Genomic DNA, 18,522 nt, shown 5'->3' on the forward strand with positions numbered 1-18,522 from the left:
CTCAGTCCTAAATAAATGAACAAATGGAGATATAATATAATAGAAGAGCACTTAAAGAAATAGTTTATTTACTGAACAGTTGTCATGGCAAATGTAACAATGTAAAAAAAAAAAGATTAAACGGTATGCTATGATGAATAAAATAAAGTAACAAAAAAATAAATCTCTTTGCAAATAAGTTTCTCACAGAGAGCATTTCAACATAAGCTGGAGTTACACAGTGTTAGTGTCAGACTACCTGACCGTCTGAGGCTCTGACGTGCTGCCTGAGCTCAGCTAAGGCTGGGAATCAGTTTTATTTATTTTGGTTAATTTAAATCATTGCAGTCTTACAAAAAACCTTGCATCACCATTTTTGTCAGTTTTCACCATTTTACAAAAGTTTGAATCTGGCAGTTAATCTTTACATTGAGGTAAAAGGTCATGGTGAATGAGAAACATAAATGCTTTTATATGATTTATAATCTTGATTTAAATAATATAATTTCATATTGACTTCCACTGAAAGTTTAGAATTTTTTCCCTGCCTTTATGAAGATACAAGTTTTTTGCATGACAGCAACAACATGAAAATCTTCTAAACAGATTTCCGCCCTTAGCTTAAAGAATTAGTACATTATAGGGTAACAGGTTGGATCACATACTAAGATCACATACAGTGCATCACAGTTGCTTAAATGTTGTTGTGCATAGAGTTATTCTTCTAACATTTCTTCTTTGCTTTTTATATGCATATATTTTTTTGCATAGACATTTATAAATGGCTTCAGAAGCACATTTATAAATCAAATTTTAAACAAGCTTTATTTACATATACAATCATCAAAAATTAGCTGCACCAAAGGAGGAAATGTCAGCTTACAATGCTGTTCAGAAGGAAAGTTAAAGGTGCCAGGAACAATAAATGATTAAACATTTAGATTGTTGTGGGCAATATTTAAGTTACATTTTGAGTTACACATACAGAAGAAGTGTTTACCACAGGTGTAACGCAAGACATCCTGGCATGGAATTGTAGAGGTTCCTAATGGTGTCCTGCAATAATCCATAATGTAATAAAGTATCTTAAATATTCTCACAAAGTTCCTGCAGATGTTGCTGTATGGTTGGTGTGTTGATAGCACATTCAAAAGCATCCCACACACATTTTCAGTCAGCGATCTGGTCTGGTGATGTGGCTGCATCTGAGGCTAGCTCTTGTGACAGCAGCAGCATGCAGATGAGCATTTTCCTACTGGAAAAGGGCACAGTGTGTGCATTCAGAAAAGGTAGGGCCACTGGTAGCAGGACCTTATTATTGTAATTATTTGGCATCGTACAAATTGCACCATGACACCAGACGTTACAACTGTGTTACACATTACATATACAGGTGTAGATTTTGAAATATTGCTATGATCAGACTATTTTTTTCAAACATTTGTTTCTGATAACCATTATCTTCTTATCAAATACAATTGCAAACTGACATTTCCCTCTGAATAGCTTTTTTTATGATGGATGTATATGGTAGACTCCAGTGTTTCACAACTCTGCCTTGCAGAGTTAGTGCAGGTTTGCATTTTAGTGGACTCCCTGCAATTCTGAAATGGCATGCTAATGAGTAAATCAAGTGTGTTGGAACAGGAAAAGCACTAAAATGTACAGGGCAGGGTACGTCCAGGGCCAGGGTTAAGAAACACAGGTAGACTCTGTATAGGCACAAACATTTTGATCTGATGAAAGGAAATCAGTGATGCAAACAGAAGCATATTTTATTATTTGTTCCAAGCAAATATTTATAAAAGTATATTAGCCTGTTAATATAGCCAATAGGTTACCTATCCATTAACAAGTATGAACTTATTAACAGAATTATTAATATTATGAAATGACCAACCTTGTGAATTCCTATATAAGAGACTATATAAAGACACAGAATGTATTTGAGCTGACCTGGATGAACACCATGAGTTTTACATTCAGCTGTGTGCCTGCGACACCACCTAGGACATGCTGCACCACTCTGTATGAGGAGTGTTCAGGCCATGGAGGAAGGAGTACCTGTTCCTGCATGACTTTTAAGTGCATTCTTGTAACATATCTTGTATGCTAAGTGCTCATTACCCTCATTCATATTTGAAGCTCTTGTAGCTTCAACTTTCTGTATTTACATGTGAAATATTCAGAGCACAGTAGTGCTGTGCATGTTGGGATAAGGCATGCAGTGCATCGTTTAGTTTGTGTAAGCAGCAGAGTTAATCTTTCCATCCCTTTTTCATTCAATACTTCATAAGTTAGGAGGTTTTATTTCCAAAAAAAAACACTGTAAACCCAGTGAAACCTACTCTCAAGCCACTAGAACATAGCAGGTTAGGATCAGGTGTTCTGCCCATGGAACTCAGAACCTGAACTTGCACATTGGCTTAATGCAAATAAAACCTTTAGAGATTAGTTGCATTTTATGTGAAACGGTAGTGCAGGATGTCATCCAGGAATCCAAAATCATGAGTAATATGGTGGATGACTCCACCCTCCAACAGACGTGACCCGTACAATAGCGCCTCCCCCTGGTCACTGGCCAGTCCAACAGTCTGCAGCCACTGTACCATTTCACTGCCCAGAAAGGTCTCCGCTACACTTCGCTTCCCACACCTGCAGAGAAGAACATAAGAGGGTCAACCAGACGCTTAGACAGAGGATCTACAGCCAGACCAGACAGAAGATTAGAGGTGTAGAAACTGGAGCACAAGCAGACATAACAGAATATAGAGGAATGTACAACAGGAAGACATAGGTCAAAACTGTGGTTCAGTTTGAAGAAAATCAATACTGTTAAAAAAAAAAAAAATGAAAGCCAGCAGCTCAAATGAGGAAACATGTAGGCACATTTGCACCTGACAGACATCAGAAAGAAAAATTAATTAATTAATTAATTAATTAAATAAAACACAAACATAAGTATGGCTGAGCAATATGACTAAAAAAACATCTCATGCTATTTAAGAGAAATTACATAGTGAAAATGAAAAATGATGTTATAGTATTAGGATTTATTTGCAATGCCAGAAACATAACATGCTGGGTATTTAATTAGTACAACATCAGTCAGTGTATCTATGTAATGCATATTTTTAATAATAAACATAAGACATTTGCCCTCTTGGTGGTGTTTCACTGACTCAATAAATTGAACTGGATTATGTGGTTTGAGAATGCAATGTTTCTACAATAATTTACACAACACTAGATTCAGATTTGGTGTCTCAACATTTCCACACTAATGGTAATACAAGATCATTGTATATTTTGCACTATAAGGCACACTTAAATACTTTAATTTTCCCAAAATTTGACTGTGTCTTATTTATGAATTCTACCGGTCAGGTTGCAAGGAGTAGTTAAGCCACTCCATTAAAGTAAAGCGTTATAAAAGCAGTTTCAGTAAAGTTTTTACAACACAGAGGCTGGAGTAGTATTAGAATTAGCCGTTAACCTGTTTACCGTGTTTAAACAAGCTACGTGAAACGAACCCCTAGCTTATAGTAGCCTGGCTTAACGGAACACTCAGGGTTCCTAAGTGTAGTGCTGTCGAGCGACATTTACTAGTGATAAGCACTGCTAACCACAACTAATCACGGTTAGTGCTGCTTTTAAAAATATTGGAAATCTAAGCTTACTGTAAATGAACGGAAGCACTTTACTCACCCAAATAAACAGTTTTCGGGACATATGGTTTAATACGATATATATTTTTAAATCTTGCATAGGACATATCAATATGTTCATTTTATTGCCCAGCCCAAGTGACAAGTGAAAAAATTGTGACAAACACTTACTTCTTTTTATGGACAATGTCTTGTACACACTGTTCTTTGTGGTATTTAAGAAACTGATTGCAGGTCAGTCTAATCTCGTCAGACACATCTGCTTGGCCTGCTGCCTCCCGACCATGTGCCCGCCTCAGATTGGCTAACCTAAATCCAAAAAAGTACTAATTACTCACTGAAGCAAAATTGTAAACCTCCTTTACAAAAACATAAAGCTGTCAATAAAATTACCTCTTTTTAAATGGTAGAATAATGAAATGTTTGTCAAGGCCAAATATCCCAAAGCATAAGAAACCCTATGAAGACACAACAGATACAGTATTAATACAGCACTCCTTAGTCAGTCCATATTTTTGCTCCGATGCAAAAAATACAGCAAGAGCAATGCTGTCAACTGTTGCACCCTTGCTGAGGCAATATATTATCCTTACCTGTCCAAAGTTGACTACAGCACAGAAGAACTGGAGCTCTAAGTAGAGTCTTCCTGGAACTGTGCTGAGGAGCCACCAGAGGCAGCTGGAGAGATTCTAGAGAACACACACAAATGTGGGTTAAAGAAGCATGAATGAGTGACTTGTTTTCGAGATAAGAGTATTTCCACCCACTGATTACAGAGCTAAGTCAGCAAGTACATCAGAACTAAGTACAAGAACACAAAGAAAGCTAATGGAAAAGTAAATGTAATAGTGCTTAGAGAAATGCTTGATTTTAGATTTGACATCGGAGCTCAAGCTCTGGTTTCATGATTGGTGTCAAGTAAAGATGTTCAAAATAAGACACTGCAATGCATTTAAAGCATTAAATCATGAAAGGAGACCCAGTTTGTACTTACAGCAAGGAGACTGACAGTAAGTAGGAGGCAGAGCAGCACGTGTCTGGCCACCTGCCTGTCTGTACTCTGCCACTTCTGTTCCTCCTCCACCAGCAAACACTGAGAAGAGTCACAGCAGCTCCCACACTGACCTACACAAATCATATTTCAATGTCTTAATATCAAAATTCAATGTAGATGATAGTGTTGTAGTCAAGATCGCTAGAGCCGAGTCCAAGTCAAGACCAAGACCAGGAAAAATCCGGTCACTAAGGTAGCTCATGGCTAAGGTTAGACAGCTCACTGATAGCTTTAGTTCTCTTCCTGGTAACATTAATGTGTAGTTTAACTCGTCGCTAAGGTTAGTTAGCTCATAGCTAAGGTTGGCTAGCTCGTTGCTAGCTTTAGTTCTTTTCCCGGTAACATTAGTGTGTAATTTAGCTTGTCACTAACGGTAGTTCTCTCCCCGGTAACATTAGTATTTTAGCTAGCTTGTCACTAAGGCTAGCTAGCCCATTGCTAAGGTTAGCTAGCTCTTTGCTAGCTTCTGTTCACTTCCCGGTAACATTAATGTGTGGTTTAACTTGTCGTTAAGGTTAGCTAGCTCATAGCTAAGGTTAGCTAGCTCATAGCTAAGGTTAGCTAGCTCATAGCTAAGGTTAGCTAGCTCGTTGCTAGCTTTAGTTCTCTTCCCGGTAACATTAGTATTTTAGCTAGCTTGTCACTAAGGTTAGCTAGCCCATTGCTAAGGTTAGCTAGCTCTTCGCGAGCTTCAGTTCACTTCCCGATAACATTAATGTGTGGTTAAACTTGTCGCTAAGGTTAGCTAGCTCGTAGCTAAGGTTAGCTAGCTCATAGCTAAGGTTAGCTAGCTCGTTGCTAGCTTTAGTTCTCTTCCCGGTAACATTAGTATTTTAGCTAGCTTGTCACTAAGGTTAGCTAGCCCATTGCTAAGGTTAGCTAGCTCTTCGCGAGCTTCAGTTCACTTCCCGATAACATTAATGTGTGGTTTAACTTGTCGCTAAGGTTAGCTAGCTCGTAGCTAAGGTTAGCTAGCTCATAGCTAAGGTTGGCTAGCTCGTTGCTAGCTTTAGTTGTCTTCCAGGTAACATTAGTGTGTAATTTAGCTTGTCATTAACGGTAGTTCTCTCCTCGGTAACATTAGTATTTTAGCTAGCTTGTCACTAAGGTTAGCTAGCTCATCGCTAAGGTTAGCTAGCTCTTTGATAGCTTCAGTTCACTTCCCGGTAACATTAGTATGTAATTAAGCAGAAATAGCTAGTTTTTTCGTTAGCCACAAGCAACAAAATTTTGCAAATAATGGCAACAGGTAACATCTCGGTTGACTGTGTTCATATATGTGGAGAATTGTGAATTACCCCAAATGATACAGCAATACATGCTTTAGCTACTTCTAACTGGACAAGTATATAAATTTTTTTTTTGTGTGTCATGTCATGTAAGCATCATCTCTAAAGTGAAATCACAATTACACCACACTAAGTGTTTCTGAAATCTCCCACAACTCAAAGCTTGCTCCACCACGTGAAGCTGGCTGTGCTTAATCATCTGCTGAGTAACAGCTGTTGTGGTGGGACCTTATTCCAGAGTGCATGCAAACATCTTTTGGGGATTAGCTGATAAGTGAAGCACAGTATGAAGACAGACAGCACACAGAGACCTAACCTCTATTGTGTATAATATAAAATACAAAATATCCCTTAAAAAGCACATAAGAGAAAAATTTTACACAAAATACATCCTAAACCTAGATGAAATGTCAGATAAAATGCATATAGCTAAAGGGTAGGTCTCTATAATGCAAAAAAAAAAATTACAGAAGATACATGAGGGAATCAGTTTCTACCTAGAGACAAGGTGTACTAGAGTGAGACCTTCGTATCAGTTTTTAGAAAACATACCGTACATTTATTATACATGAAAATACTGATGTTAAGTATGTGCTTCTCAGTATACAGAGCACAACTTTGTGTGCTTATTTTGAGAAAGTCAAAGTCCTAAAAACACTTAGCTACTGCACTCTAATCTCTGTTCTTTGTTCATGAACAAATACATTCTGCAGGTACAATGACAGTAGGGCTGGATGATGCAGGCAAAATATGAAAAATATATTTCTTCATTTTGGTACATACAATATCATTTTTATGCATTCTGATGATATTCTTGATATGTATATTAAAGCTTATTGATGATAAGGAAACGCATCACAATATGAAAAAGCATATTTACATACTGCCCAGCTCTAGTTCAACATCTCCTACACAGGCTTATGTGAAACCATGTTACATACACTAAATACACTCAAGCATGCCAAAAGTCATGGGATAGCACTACTTTCCAATGATCCCATACTATCCCTGAGGTGCTATCTTGTGTTACTCATACACACATTGGTGGCCAGTGTTCAACCTTATACACATCATAGAAGGCAATAATTATCTACCTAAAGATAAGGTGTGTTTGGGACACAGCAAACTGCATTACAATACAATGTACTAGAATGAAATCAAGCCTTGTATATGTATTTTTGCTGTTTATTACATTTTGACACCAGAAAGTTTAAACCAATAAGGTCCAGATAATTGGTTTTACACTGCTTTTAAGTGAGCAGACCAAATAACTTATGCTACGTTCTGCCTTTATCTACTCTGTGGGCTAAGTCTGTATTAAGACTACCAGTAATGGGTTGGTAGAAGGGCGTGTGCCGGAGGTAGCATGTTGTCTATGAGTTGCCAAATTCTGACTCCCTGATTTTTTATCACAAATCATAATCACTGTGGCAGAATACCCTACGACTTTTTTTCCGGTTTATAAATACAGGCTAATTTGCATTTACAGTATTTGAAGTAATCGCCAGAATAATCTGATGCACTCATATTGCTGGTGTGACGCACATGTATGTGACGAGGAAACAGATTTTAGCACTAGCTCTTTATCATCACCTTTCAAATAATAGTCAGCCTCTACTTCTAACTTTGAAATACTGTTAACCATATTTTGGTCCATTGGTCTAGAATGTGGTTCACAGCAGCTTTCGGAATTGCTATTTTGGTTCAGGCCAAGCTAAGTCCTAAGGTCTTACCTAAAAATGTTGGTTTAAAAGTATCCATTATTTCAAATTTGCTGTTGTTTTTACATTGTTGTCCCAGTGTTTAAGGTTGACTTCTATTAAAAGGCTAATCTTTGAATAAAAAAAAAAAAAAATCCAATTGTTTTTCAAAAGTGGCACTGAAACATAGTCATAGACAAGGCTTAATCCATACCTGGGGCGTGTGTTGTGATGCTTATTGCTATTTTACATCACACAAACAGCCTATTTTCACACCTTGCGCACCTGCTTTCAAAGAGCGATAGTGTTTTCTAATATAGCTACACTGATGGGTGCGGTGGTCGGCAAGTAATGTTTGTTTAGGTAAATATTTGGCACGTTGCTATCTTGGCGACAGTTGCGTCACTGACTGATTAAAATCCTGACAATAGTCACCCCTTAGATGTCCATAGCAACACCACACACTTAGCCATTATCAACATGATAAAACGCGGCGGTGTACCTGTCTGTATGGATGCAGAGTCATTCACACTGCCGTTGATAACCATATTTGGAACGGACTGAACAGGCGCACAACTGCAGTCACAATTCTGACAGTCTGAAGAGAGAACACAAACAAAATTATTATTCTCCACTGCATAATTCTACCCACCTCAGTAAAGCAACCCAGTTCTCTAATGCAGTTTAGACATTGTGACATTTAAGCAATTATGTGATGCAGTACCTGTCCTGATGTCCTCTATGGAAGGCTGTTCTATAGTGCATCGGGTCTGTACTGTGTTCTCTGCTATCAGGACCTCTGTGGTAATTGGCTCCTGCGCAAGGGCTTGATAGTCCTGGGTTCCTCTGCTCAGCAGCATGAGAGAGATGCCTGCTAGACCTATACCTACACATAGCACTAAGGATGTGCACACTATCTACATGCAGACAGAAGGAGACAGAGGATCAAAGGGGTATTAATATTCTTTTTTTTTTATTCAATTTCTTTCAGCAGTTCAATGAGAAGTTTGTAGAATCTATACAAAATTAGCTGTGATTTAGCTGTGTGTGTTTATTATCAGTAAATCAAAGTCCTAAAAACCCTCCTACTGCACTGTAATCTCTGTTCTTCATTCATAACTCATACCTTCTGCTGGTACAATGACAGTTAACCTAGAGTTATAAATAAGAATATATATCACAATATAATAAAATATCCATATATTGCCCAGGTCTAGTTCTATATCTAATAAATCAGAAATCACAGTCACAGTAAAGCTAGAAGTTTAAGGTAGCATTCTTTAGCATCCATGGGACTTATGGGTGGGACACAAATAACTGACAATCAGATTTAAAGTTTATAATTACACACTATAGATACATAAATTAAACTCCTCAGAATTAAAACAGTACTTAAGCCTCTTTACCTGTGATGTGCCAAAGAAGAAAGCTGAATCTATAGTATCTGGCATCTTTTCTCCCACCATGAGGAGGATGCTCATTGCCAACACTGGCAGCCTGTGAATAGGGGAAACGAAACAACAAAGATAAGACAACTGGTAGTACGTATCTGTTCATCTGTGCTTCCCTTTGAAACAACATTATAAAAAAGTAAGTTGCTGTCATATAAATATAATCTTGTTATTTGCTTCCTGTTAAATCAATGTTGGATGCAAATGTACCAAAATGACTTAAATTAAATTAAATAGTCACATTAACATTTAAGTCAGGAACATACAAGTACATTAATGTAACAATTCACAGATATAGCACTCCGGAACAGTTTTCTGCCGCTTCTGTACCACTTTAGTCAAAAAGAAGAATGTACTAAACCCCAAACTTTCTGCTGCAGAAGGTTTCAATTGCTTTTAAAAGTCTCTGATGCCATTTGAATGACATTTAAAAGCATTTTACAAAGAGTGCCCGAAGAATGCTTTAAAATTACTTCTGGGTCTAAGGCTGAACAGGCATTCATGTGAAAATGCAAGCATGTGTGGCAGCTGTAGCATTTCTAAATGAAAGGAAAAAAAAAGAAAAGAAACAAAACATAAAGTAGCACTCACCCCCAGCCAACAATCATTATAAATCCAGGCTGCACCTTCAGCTCCTCGTCCCTCCTCAGCAGGTACAGGGACAGGACTATCAACCCTATTAGAAATCATCAAATACAAAAATAACAATATAAAACATCTAAGAACCATTTCCCAGGCCAAAAAAAAAAAATCCAATAGTTATTCATAATTGGCACTGCAATGCAGCCCAAGACTAGGCTTAATCCAAGCATGGGAAAATGTTAAGCTATGGTCAGAGAAGGGAATTTTAGAGACTTAAACTAACTGTGATCATATTCCTGTTAAAACTAAAAAGAATGTAATGTTTGTGAAAACATAAGTGTAAAGAGTAATGTATAAATGTTCCAAACAATAAAAGTTAATCTGTATAGTTAATTATTTGATGTTGTCTTACCTGGCCATATGTAGGTACTGTAGAGGGAGCCATAGAGCAGAGTAAAGGTCAGCACCTGACCCAGGAAGTTGTCCTTTACTACCACAAAGTTCCAGGCAATCATACCTACACACACTCCCAGCTACATATTGAGGTGGGGGTGGCAGCATTGGGGTGGAGGGGAGGGGGAGGGGGAGGGGAGAACAAAACAAACAAAATAAATAATAACTAACATTATATAACAACAATACAATCATATTTGTTAGTATAAACATATTGGGGAAACAATTCCATTCAACTAAATATGTCAATAACTTATTGCAATTTCTACTGACACATTCCATTGCCTCACCTGTGCCATAAACAGGTTAAACGTAAACATATGAGGAAGCCTGTGGATTTTTTTACTCATTATATTGACAGCAACACACCACACCTACAACAGAAATACAAACACAATTAATCTTCCATGAAAGGAAAAAAATAAGACTGTTTTAGAGTAACTGCTTTGTACTTTGTAAAAATATTTGAAGGCTGGAAGAAATGCAGGTATTTCAGGTTTCTGGCTCCTTATTTTAGTAACACGTTCTCCACTCATAACAAGTTCTCCACTCATACTGTAACACGTGTAACACAGCAAAAGACAATCAGTCAATATGTAAATCAGGTGATGAGTGTGCCATCAGTGTGGATCAATCTTTACCAATTCAGGAGTGGACTAGTTTACATTTCACTTTAATTTTATTATTAATCCCTTTCAGTTTCCTGATGTGTGTGCAGGGCAAAGTAAACAGAAAGAGGAAGGATGTGCAGGCCCACTGTGGTGAGCAAACACACAACCACACAGAGTAGAAACATTTACCAGTGCTGCATCTATAACTGTACTATGCAAATACTGCAGTCTACCCAACATTTATTTTGTTTCCTATGATTTTTTTTTCAGCAACCAGAAAACTAAAAAAATTTCAGTACTTAAATGTTCCAATCCCATAACTTTATTAGTCACTTCTCCTATCTTCTATCATTTCTTTTCAGGAATCCAGCTTTTAATTTTCATTTGCGGGAAGATTTTTCTAAAGGTTTCTGCCTCTGACAGTTTTGGCCTCTGACAATCAGGTATACCCAATTATATTCCATGATGTTGAGATCTGGAGTAGGGCTGGCAAATATTGTAAATATCGATATATTTAAGATTTAAAAATGCCAATATTGTAATACCAAACCTACCACACATGTTATTGTGTGTAGAAATGCACAATTTAAAAGCACAGTATGTTGTGTTGTTGGTGCTATAAATATATACTGATCTTATATTATTGTATTAACTTTATTAACCTTTTTTTCACAGGCAAATTGAACCCTGTTTTAAGGAGTTAGTCCATAGGTTCTGAGTACAGTCGCAGTGATTTTCACATAATCATGAATGCATTGGAAGGTCTTCTCACAGTAGAAAAATGGAGCGAACCCTCTACAGATTATTACAGATCAGAAGAACTATGATGTCACTGTTGATATCATGTGACATATCTTATTAATAAATACTAACTTTTATCTTTCTTGGAAAAGTGCATTACCCTTTTTATTATTATTTAAAACAAGCTGTGTTTAATGAACATATTGAAAAGAAAAGGATTAGTTTCGTAAATATTGTGGCTAGAACTGATATTTTGGGGCTACTTTAGCTCCTTTCAAATGAGTTAAAATAAAAAATAAGCATAAAATAAACATAAATTATATATACACACACATACATTTATAGCCATTCAGACGTAACAGCCATTCCTTTTCCTTTTTACACGCACAATCTGAGAGAGTCGTGGTGCAACTCCAGCATGACGTGGTTTTAAATGTGAAACAGTTTAGTGCCTGTTATTGCTGCCCCAGTAATTACAACACCACTGATTTAGAATAATCCCATAATATTAGACTTGGCTACAGAAGCCAAGATCAGACTGAGCTGCTCACATGATGTTTAAGACATTAATATTACATAAGAATGTTTTTCGACTACACACTCTTTAAAAAAAAGGAACAATGAAAGTAAAGAGAGAAGCACAAAACCTGAAAATGACAGAAACAAGAACAAAGGGGAAGGAAAAGAGAACAATAAGGTTTGCATGTATAAATATCTGCTTACCAGTGCAAACAGGCTGACGATACTGATGTTAAAGCTAATATTCTGCAGTGCAGATGCTAGTGGTTTTGGATCCATCCAGGGGATAGTCAGCAGCCAGGCAGAGACATACATGATGGGAGCAGACAGGAAGGTGCTGATGACCATCCCTGAGGTCACCTGGGGAATAGAGAGTGAGGTACAATCTGAGGTTGCCACGTAATGTCACACGGTTGCTAAAGTCATACCTGAATAGGGCATTAGTTAGTAATGCCATTACATTTTAATGCAAAACTTTACTGCTTGCATACCTATAGTATTTTTTCTTGTTTCTTTCAAAACTGTTTTGGGAAAATGTAAAAACATGTATAATGTGTATAATTTAATGTCCAAGTATCTGTGTTTTTCCCCCAAACCATGATTTGATTTTTGATTTACTGGTATTATATAGGTTTCCTTTTTAACTCAGCTGTGATACATGTGATGCCTTATATAGTTTGTAATAATGCCTTTAACGTTTGTGGTTCTGTGGTTAGTTATGTAACATAATCAAAAATATAAAAAAAAAAATTATAATAATAAAACATATATGCTTAAATGTAGCCTTAGTGTAAAAAATCTCAGAAATCTGCAGCCTCAGACACTTACCACCTGCAGTTCCATATTGTAGTGAGCAGCGTAAATGGCCACACTGGGAGCAGTGGGAAAGACTCCATACAGGAAAGCGTAGTTTGATAGACTGCTGTGGTTTAGAGAGCTGATATTTCCAGTGTCCAAAACCTCCACCATGCCTCTACAAATCAGTGGCATCACTAGACTGAGGACATTATAAACACACAAACACACACACACACAGTTATTATGCAGTACATATGTACTGTGCAACTGAGCACCTGCCATAGTTCATATTTCTCACTTAAACAAAGATCACAAGTAGCATGTTCTTTGACTTGGTTTATAATTCCTAATATTTGTTCCGAATTTCTAAATTAAACAGTTCTACCTCAGTAGTCTCTAAAATCCCTATTTAAATAAATCCTATTCAACTGGGAAAATTCCCTTTAGTAGGCTGAAAACATACTGTTATGCCCATAAATATTTAAATAAGTTTGATTGGAGAGAGTTTCAAAAGTACAGATGGACAAGAGATTTTTAACGCACAGAAAAGGAATTTTCTGCAATTACCAGAGTCAATCACTTGATCTCAGCCCGATCAAGCAGCATTTTACTCACTTAAGACAAAACTAAAGGGAGAAAGACCCACAAACCAGCAACAACTGAAGACAGCTGCAGTAAATGGCTGGCAAAACAACATAAAGGAGGAAATCCAGTGTTTGGTGACGTCTGTGGGTTTTGTAGAACAATGGGGGTAATTCCTAAATGCTGTATAGGACATTTTTGTTTAGCACCTTGAACTAAACCTGAAAGACTACACTTCAATCTCATTTGTTTTATTTCAAATCCAGTGGTGGCATGCAGAACCAAAATCATGAAGCTTGTGTCACTATCCAAATATTTATAGACCTAACTGTATGACATAACAAAAAGGCATAGATGTAAGTGCTACAGATGTAAGCAAATTATAGACTGTGGACAGGAACATGTTTCTGCTACAGGCTTCAACTCGCTGTGTAGCCATGAGAATGCTTACATGCCAGATATCAACTCACAAAGGAGCCAGATACCACCAACAATGAAAACACAGATTTACAGAGTCAAAACACTCTGGAATCAGCACACAGAGAGGTAATCCATGAGAACAGATTGTCCTGAGATTATGTCATAATACTGAGTTTAATTGTGCTAAATTACAATTCAACATATCTAGGTCAAAATGCTGAAAGTAAAAAAAAAAACTGTGCTAATTCTTCAAAAGTAGAACAGGAACTAGAAAAAAATGAAACCGTTAACCTTAACCCACACGAAAAGCTGTCGATTACACAATACTGTAGCAACAGACATGCTTAAGATTAAAAAATCCTTCAGTTCAGTCCTTCAGCAGACAAACAGCTTCTCTCTGCTTACAAAAGCAAGCAAAGTTGCACAAAGAGCCGACACATCAATAAAGATTAGATACGTATACATCAAGAAAAAAGAGCATGACACGGTGTCACGCTTCTCATGAAAGCTTAAGAGCAGCCACTTTTGGCTAAAGCATGTGAGCAAAATGAATCCCTCGTTTAAGCATTCCTAAAAAATAGCTACATCTATTTATCAGAAAATGTATATTGTAGAACAGTAAAATTATTTAAACAATGGGCTGATATTATGCATTACCTTTTATTCTATTCCATATGATATGAACAGCTTGTATTTTCTGTTTTTTATTTGATGATCCAACAAAAATGGGAAATAAAAAAAACAGACCAGAGGTCAAAATTGAGTCTGCTTTTTCACTAACTTCACTGTTTTTTCCATTTCCCATTTTTGTTTGGATCATCAAAAAAAATCAGAAAATACAAGCCGTTACCAGTATGTGTTTTTGCTATTATATTCAAAAACTAAATAATAATTAGTTTTTTACATTTTCCGATTTTGAATTTTCAATTGAAAATCAAAAGAACGAATGATACACGGTTTCAACACTTATTGTACATTTATTCAGCTGTACATACTCTGAAATGCTGAAAATTACCTATTAATTAAAAAATGCCTTTCAACCAAACATAAAACCACTAATAACTTCCAGAAACTTTCCTCATGTCATGAGATGTTTGAGATATGGAATGTAGGTGTAAACATGTTTAACAATCCTTGAAAAACATACTCACAGTTTAGCAGTAATGAGTAATATCAGAGCAACCACAGTGGACCTGGTCAGCTTCCTCAGTTGACCCACCATGGTCAGACCCAGATAAAACAGAGCCGCTCCCCCAAAAGAGTTGGCCAAGCCGTCCACAAACTCCTCCATGAACCCTGGAATCTTCTGGCCCAGTATGAAGTGTGAGGCAATCCCGACCACCACCATGAACACGATGGGGTTTCGAAGAACCTGCAGCAACACCACCCCGACCACATGAAGCTTACTTTGTTGCGGCCCTTGTTCACTCCGTCTCTTCTGGACCTCACAGAAGGCAAAACCAATGGGATTTAGTACCATAAGGGAAACTGGAGCTACCAAGTAGATGTACTGCATGTACTCTGGATGGTTGTTTCTGTATAGAGCTTCAACTGTGGAAAAGAAAAAAATATCTCATTTTTAGTTTTGAGCTCAAGAGAACAGTAAGCAGCTCTTAACTGAAAACCTCATGCTTGCCTGTGTTAATTATCAGAAATTATGCTTCTAGAGGGATGTAAAACCACTGTTACTATGTTACACCTTCTCTTAGCCTCAATAAAGTTCTTTCTATATAAATATAAAAACTCACTGGCCTCAGATCAGTTCACCCTATTCTTAGCCATGGACCAAACAAGCAAGCTGCCAAATGGATTAAGCAGCTCTGCGCAGAATTGGAATGGTGCAAGGCCTACCACCTGAGTCAACACAGGCAGAGGATGACAGAATATAGGAGTGTTTGTGCACATCTGGACAAAGGGCAGATAGATCTCTCTTTCAAACAGAATTGTAACTTTTAGGTTTTTCTTTGTATGGTGGGAAACCAAAAGTGATAGTTATGCATATAAACACAGTTTATTTACCTATAGGGTATCCAAGTGCAAAGTCATTACTTTGAGTAGCAAATATGGAGTAAAGTCCTGCTTTGGAGAATCTGCTCTCCTTGTTGGTCACCAACAGAGTTAGCACACACACTATGAAGAACACACACAGCTTGGCCACCAGGATGCTCCAGAGAAATGGCCAGATGACGTTATGAAAGTCCAGCAGCACCATGTTCTTGAACAGCAGCGCTGGTAGGGCAAACTTGGACACAAAGTTCCCCAGGCCTTTGGCTTGTGTGGATGTGATGATGTTCATACGGCCAGCAGCATATCCACACAGTATGATCCCAAAGCATTCAAGAAGGGCAGGGAACAGTTTATCAATGGACATGGCAGGACTGGGGATAGATGAGGGGTCATCCCCTGGTGTTGCTTTGGGCACGGTTGTGTTGGTTGATATATTTCCCATCTTGATGTTGTTGGTCTGCAGGTTTTAAAGGTTGATAGAGGACACCCAGGCTTCAGCCAGTCCAGCCTTAACAAAAAAAAAACAACACAGTGGCAAGGTGTACTGCCTATTCAAATAAATCAATGAGTAATGCTTCATTAATTATTTGCAGCTGATTGACATATGATAACACAAAAGGTGGTTACTGGTTTGTCTCAAGTTCTGCTATAAGTCATATTTCAGTTGTAAAATTCAGTCTGTCAATATGACATAGGCAATGTAATCAAAACCATTATTATATGACATTATCTTTTGAACACTGAAAACACAGTACAGATTTTTTTTTTATTATTAGTTAACCTGTAAAGATTGGGTTCAGACAGTGGTTTCTTTTTGTGTTGTGTTTGAACCCCAGCCACTGGATATTAGTGTTGTACTCTAATGTTGTAAAACACTGCTGTATTAGTGTTGTTAGGTCCCACTGTGATAATTGCATAAAATTAAACTTTGCTTACAGTACTGCAATATATTGTGATATAGTGAATCGTAAACAAACAGACCAACTGTACATTTCTTTACAGAGAATGTAATTGATAGAGTTTTGTTTTGGCAAGAACCTGGTGATACAATACACACTGTGATACATAGGTTAAAATTTGATATACTGTGATATACTGTTAGAGTTAGCAAAGCAATATACTGCAAATTGTCAAAGGAATTTTAGATAAACTGCCATAGCATTAATATTCAGAGTATAAGAAACATTAGTTTTTTACAGTTTACACAGAAGTAAGATTTGAATACACGGTCATTTTAACATTAGGAGATTAAGCTCAACACAAAATTTACCACTTTTGCCAAACTAACTATTTGTTAAAATCCTTACAGAGTAGAGTGTTGAAAAACATAATAGTATAATACTTTGATATATCAACATTTTCTTACATGCCCAGTAATAATCCGTGTGTAACTGCATGCAAGTGCAGCAAATTCTGAAAATTCTGTATCTTAGCTATCATACTTGTAATGGGAGAATATTTGAACAGCAGTATTATTTAAAATCAGCTGCATTATGTCTGTATGTGACAAGAGTGCGATAAATATTGTTTACAGTAAAATATCTTTAAATATCGTGATATACCGCTGTAACCCTGAGTCCCACTTCACCCTTATCGCCGCTCCTGAAGCCGGTAGCTGGAGTTAACTAGCAGGAACAGCACTGACCCGAAACTGCAGCGGAGCCCCGCATCTCAACCCCGCACTTCTCCCTCTGTTTAACCCCATCTCTCACCTCACAGACCCCCCGAGACCTGAGCCAACACCAGCACTCCAACATCCACAGCGAATGAAGGCTTCATATTTCTTATAAACTGAGTTCGGAGTCTCAGTACCCAGCGGTTCCTCCGGGCACCGCACGAACTCTGTCTGCTGATATATCTATGTTTTCTTCACCAGATCTAAACCATCAGACAGAAACTTAACCCCACCAATCACAGGCCGCGGGGGACGGGCCCCGGCAAACTGCACATGGGCGTTTCAAGTGGTGCTAGAATAAAAGTCCTGAGTATTACAAAATATATGAGGTTAAATAAAAGTCCTCACAGACTTTTGTCGCCAGTTTAATAATAATAATACAAATAAATAAATAAAATAATAATAATAATAACAATAACAATAATAATAGTGATAATACTTCATAGTTATGCTAAACATAATACTCTAATACTTTAATATATCAAAACTTTCTTTCACTATTATTTAATTATATGTAATTATTTTTCATATAATTATTTTATGTTTATTGCTGCTGTCATTATTATTATTATTGTTATTATTATTATTATTATTATTATTATTATTTTATTTATTTTTTTATTTTTTTAGCTTACCTCTTCATAAAGACACCTCAAGGTCAGTCTGCAGCCGGTGCTTCAACATTATCATTTTACAGATATGTAACAATGTCTAGTATGAGGTATATTTAGTGATCATTTAGCGTTTTAAAAGAGAATTAAAAGCCAACAGATCAAGGTCTGGGTTAGGTCTGGGTTATAAATAGGTCAGATATGGCTACTATTAAAACTGTCTTTTTAAAATAATTCAACTTTCTGCAAAGACACATTTAGAGAAATTCAATCATCCACTTTTATGCAATGTTAAATAAATGTTGTTTTAAGATTGTTCAACATCAAAATTTAAAATATGTTCTACTACCAAAAATGAACGTTTATTCAATGTCCTTTTTTA

At 36.9% G+C, this 18,522-nt stretch overlaps 1 protein-coding gene across 1 annotated transcript; it reads right to left on the minus strand.

Annotated features, from left to right (window-relative positions):
- Positions 1-37: 37 nt before the first annotated feature.
- On the minus strand, positions 38-17,744 carry gpr155a (G protein-coupled receptor 155a). The gene is made up of 16 exons (XM_007234859.4): positions 17,567-17,744; positions 15,867-16,362; positions 14,999-15,398; positions 12,876-13,044; positions 12,252-12,407; positions 10,467-10,550; positions 10,136-10,256; positions 9,733-9,817; positions 9,097-9,187; positions 8,415-8,607; positions 8,193-8,288; positions 4,642-4,772; positions 4,241-4,336; positions 4,041-4,105; positions 3,819-3,956; positions 38-2,634 (listed from the first exon to the last, which is right to left on the minus strand). Exons 2-16 carry the CDS (start codon positions 16,294-16,296, stop codon positions 2,442-2,444), a joined length of 2,448 nt encoding a protein of 815 aa, XP_007234921.3. The 5' UTR covers positions 16,297-16,362; positions 17,567-17,744; the 3' UTR covers positions 38-2,441.
- Positions 17,745-18,522: the final 778 nt, after the last annotated feature.

This window comes from Astyanax mexicanus, chromosome 11, assembly GCF_023375975.1.
Source record: "Astyanax mexicanus isolate ESR-SI-001 chromosome 11, AstMex3_surface, whole genome shotgun sequence".
Taxonomy (NCBI): Eukaryota; Metazoa; Chordata; class Actinopteri; order Characiformes; family Acestrorhamphidae; genus Astyanax; species Astyanax mexicanus.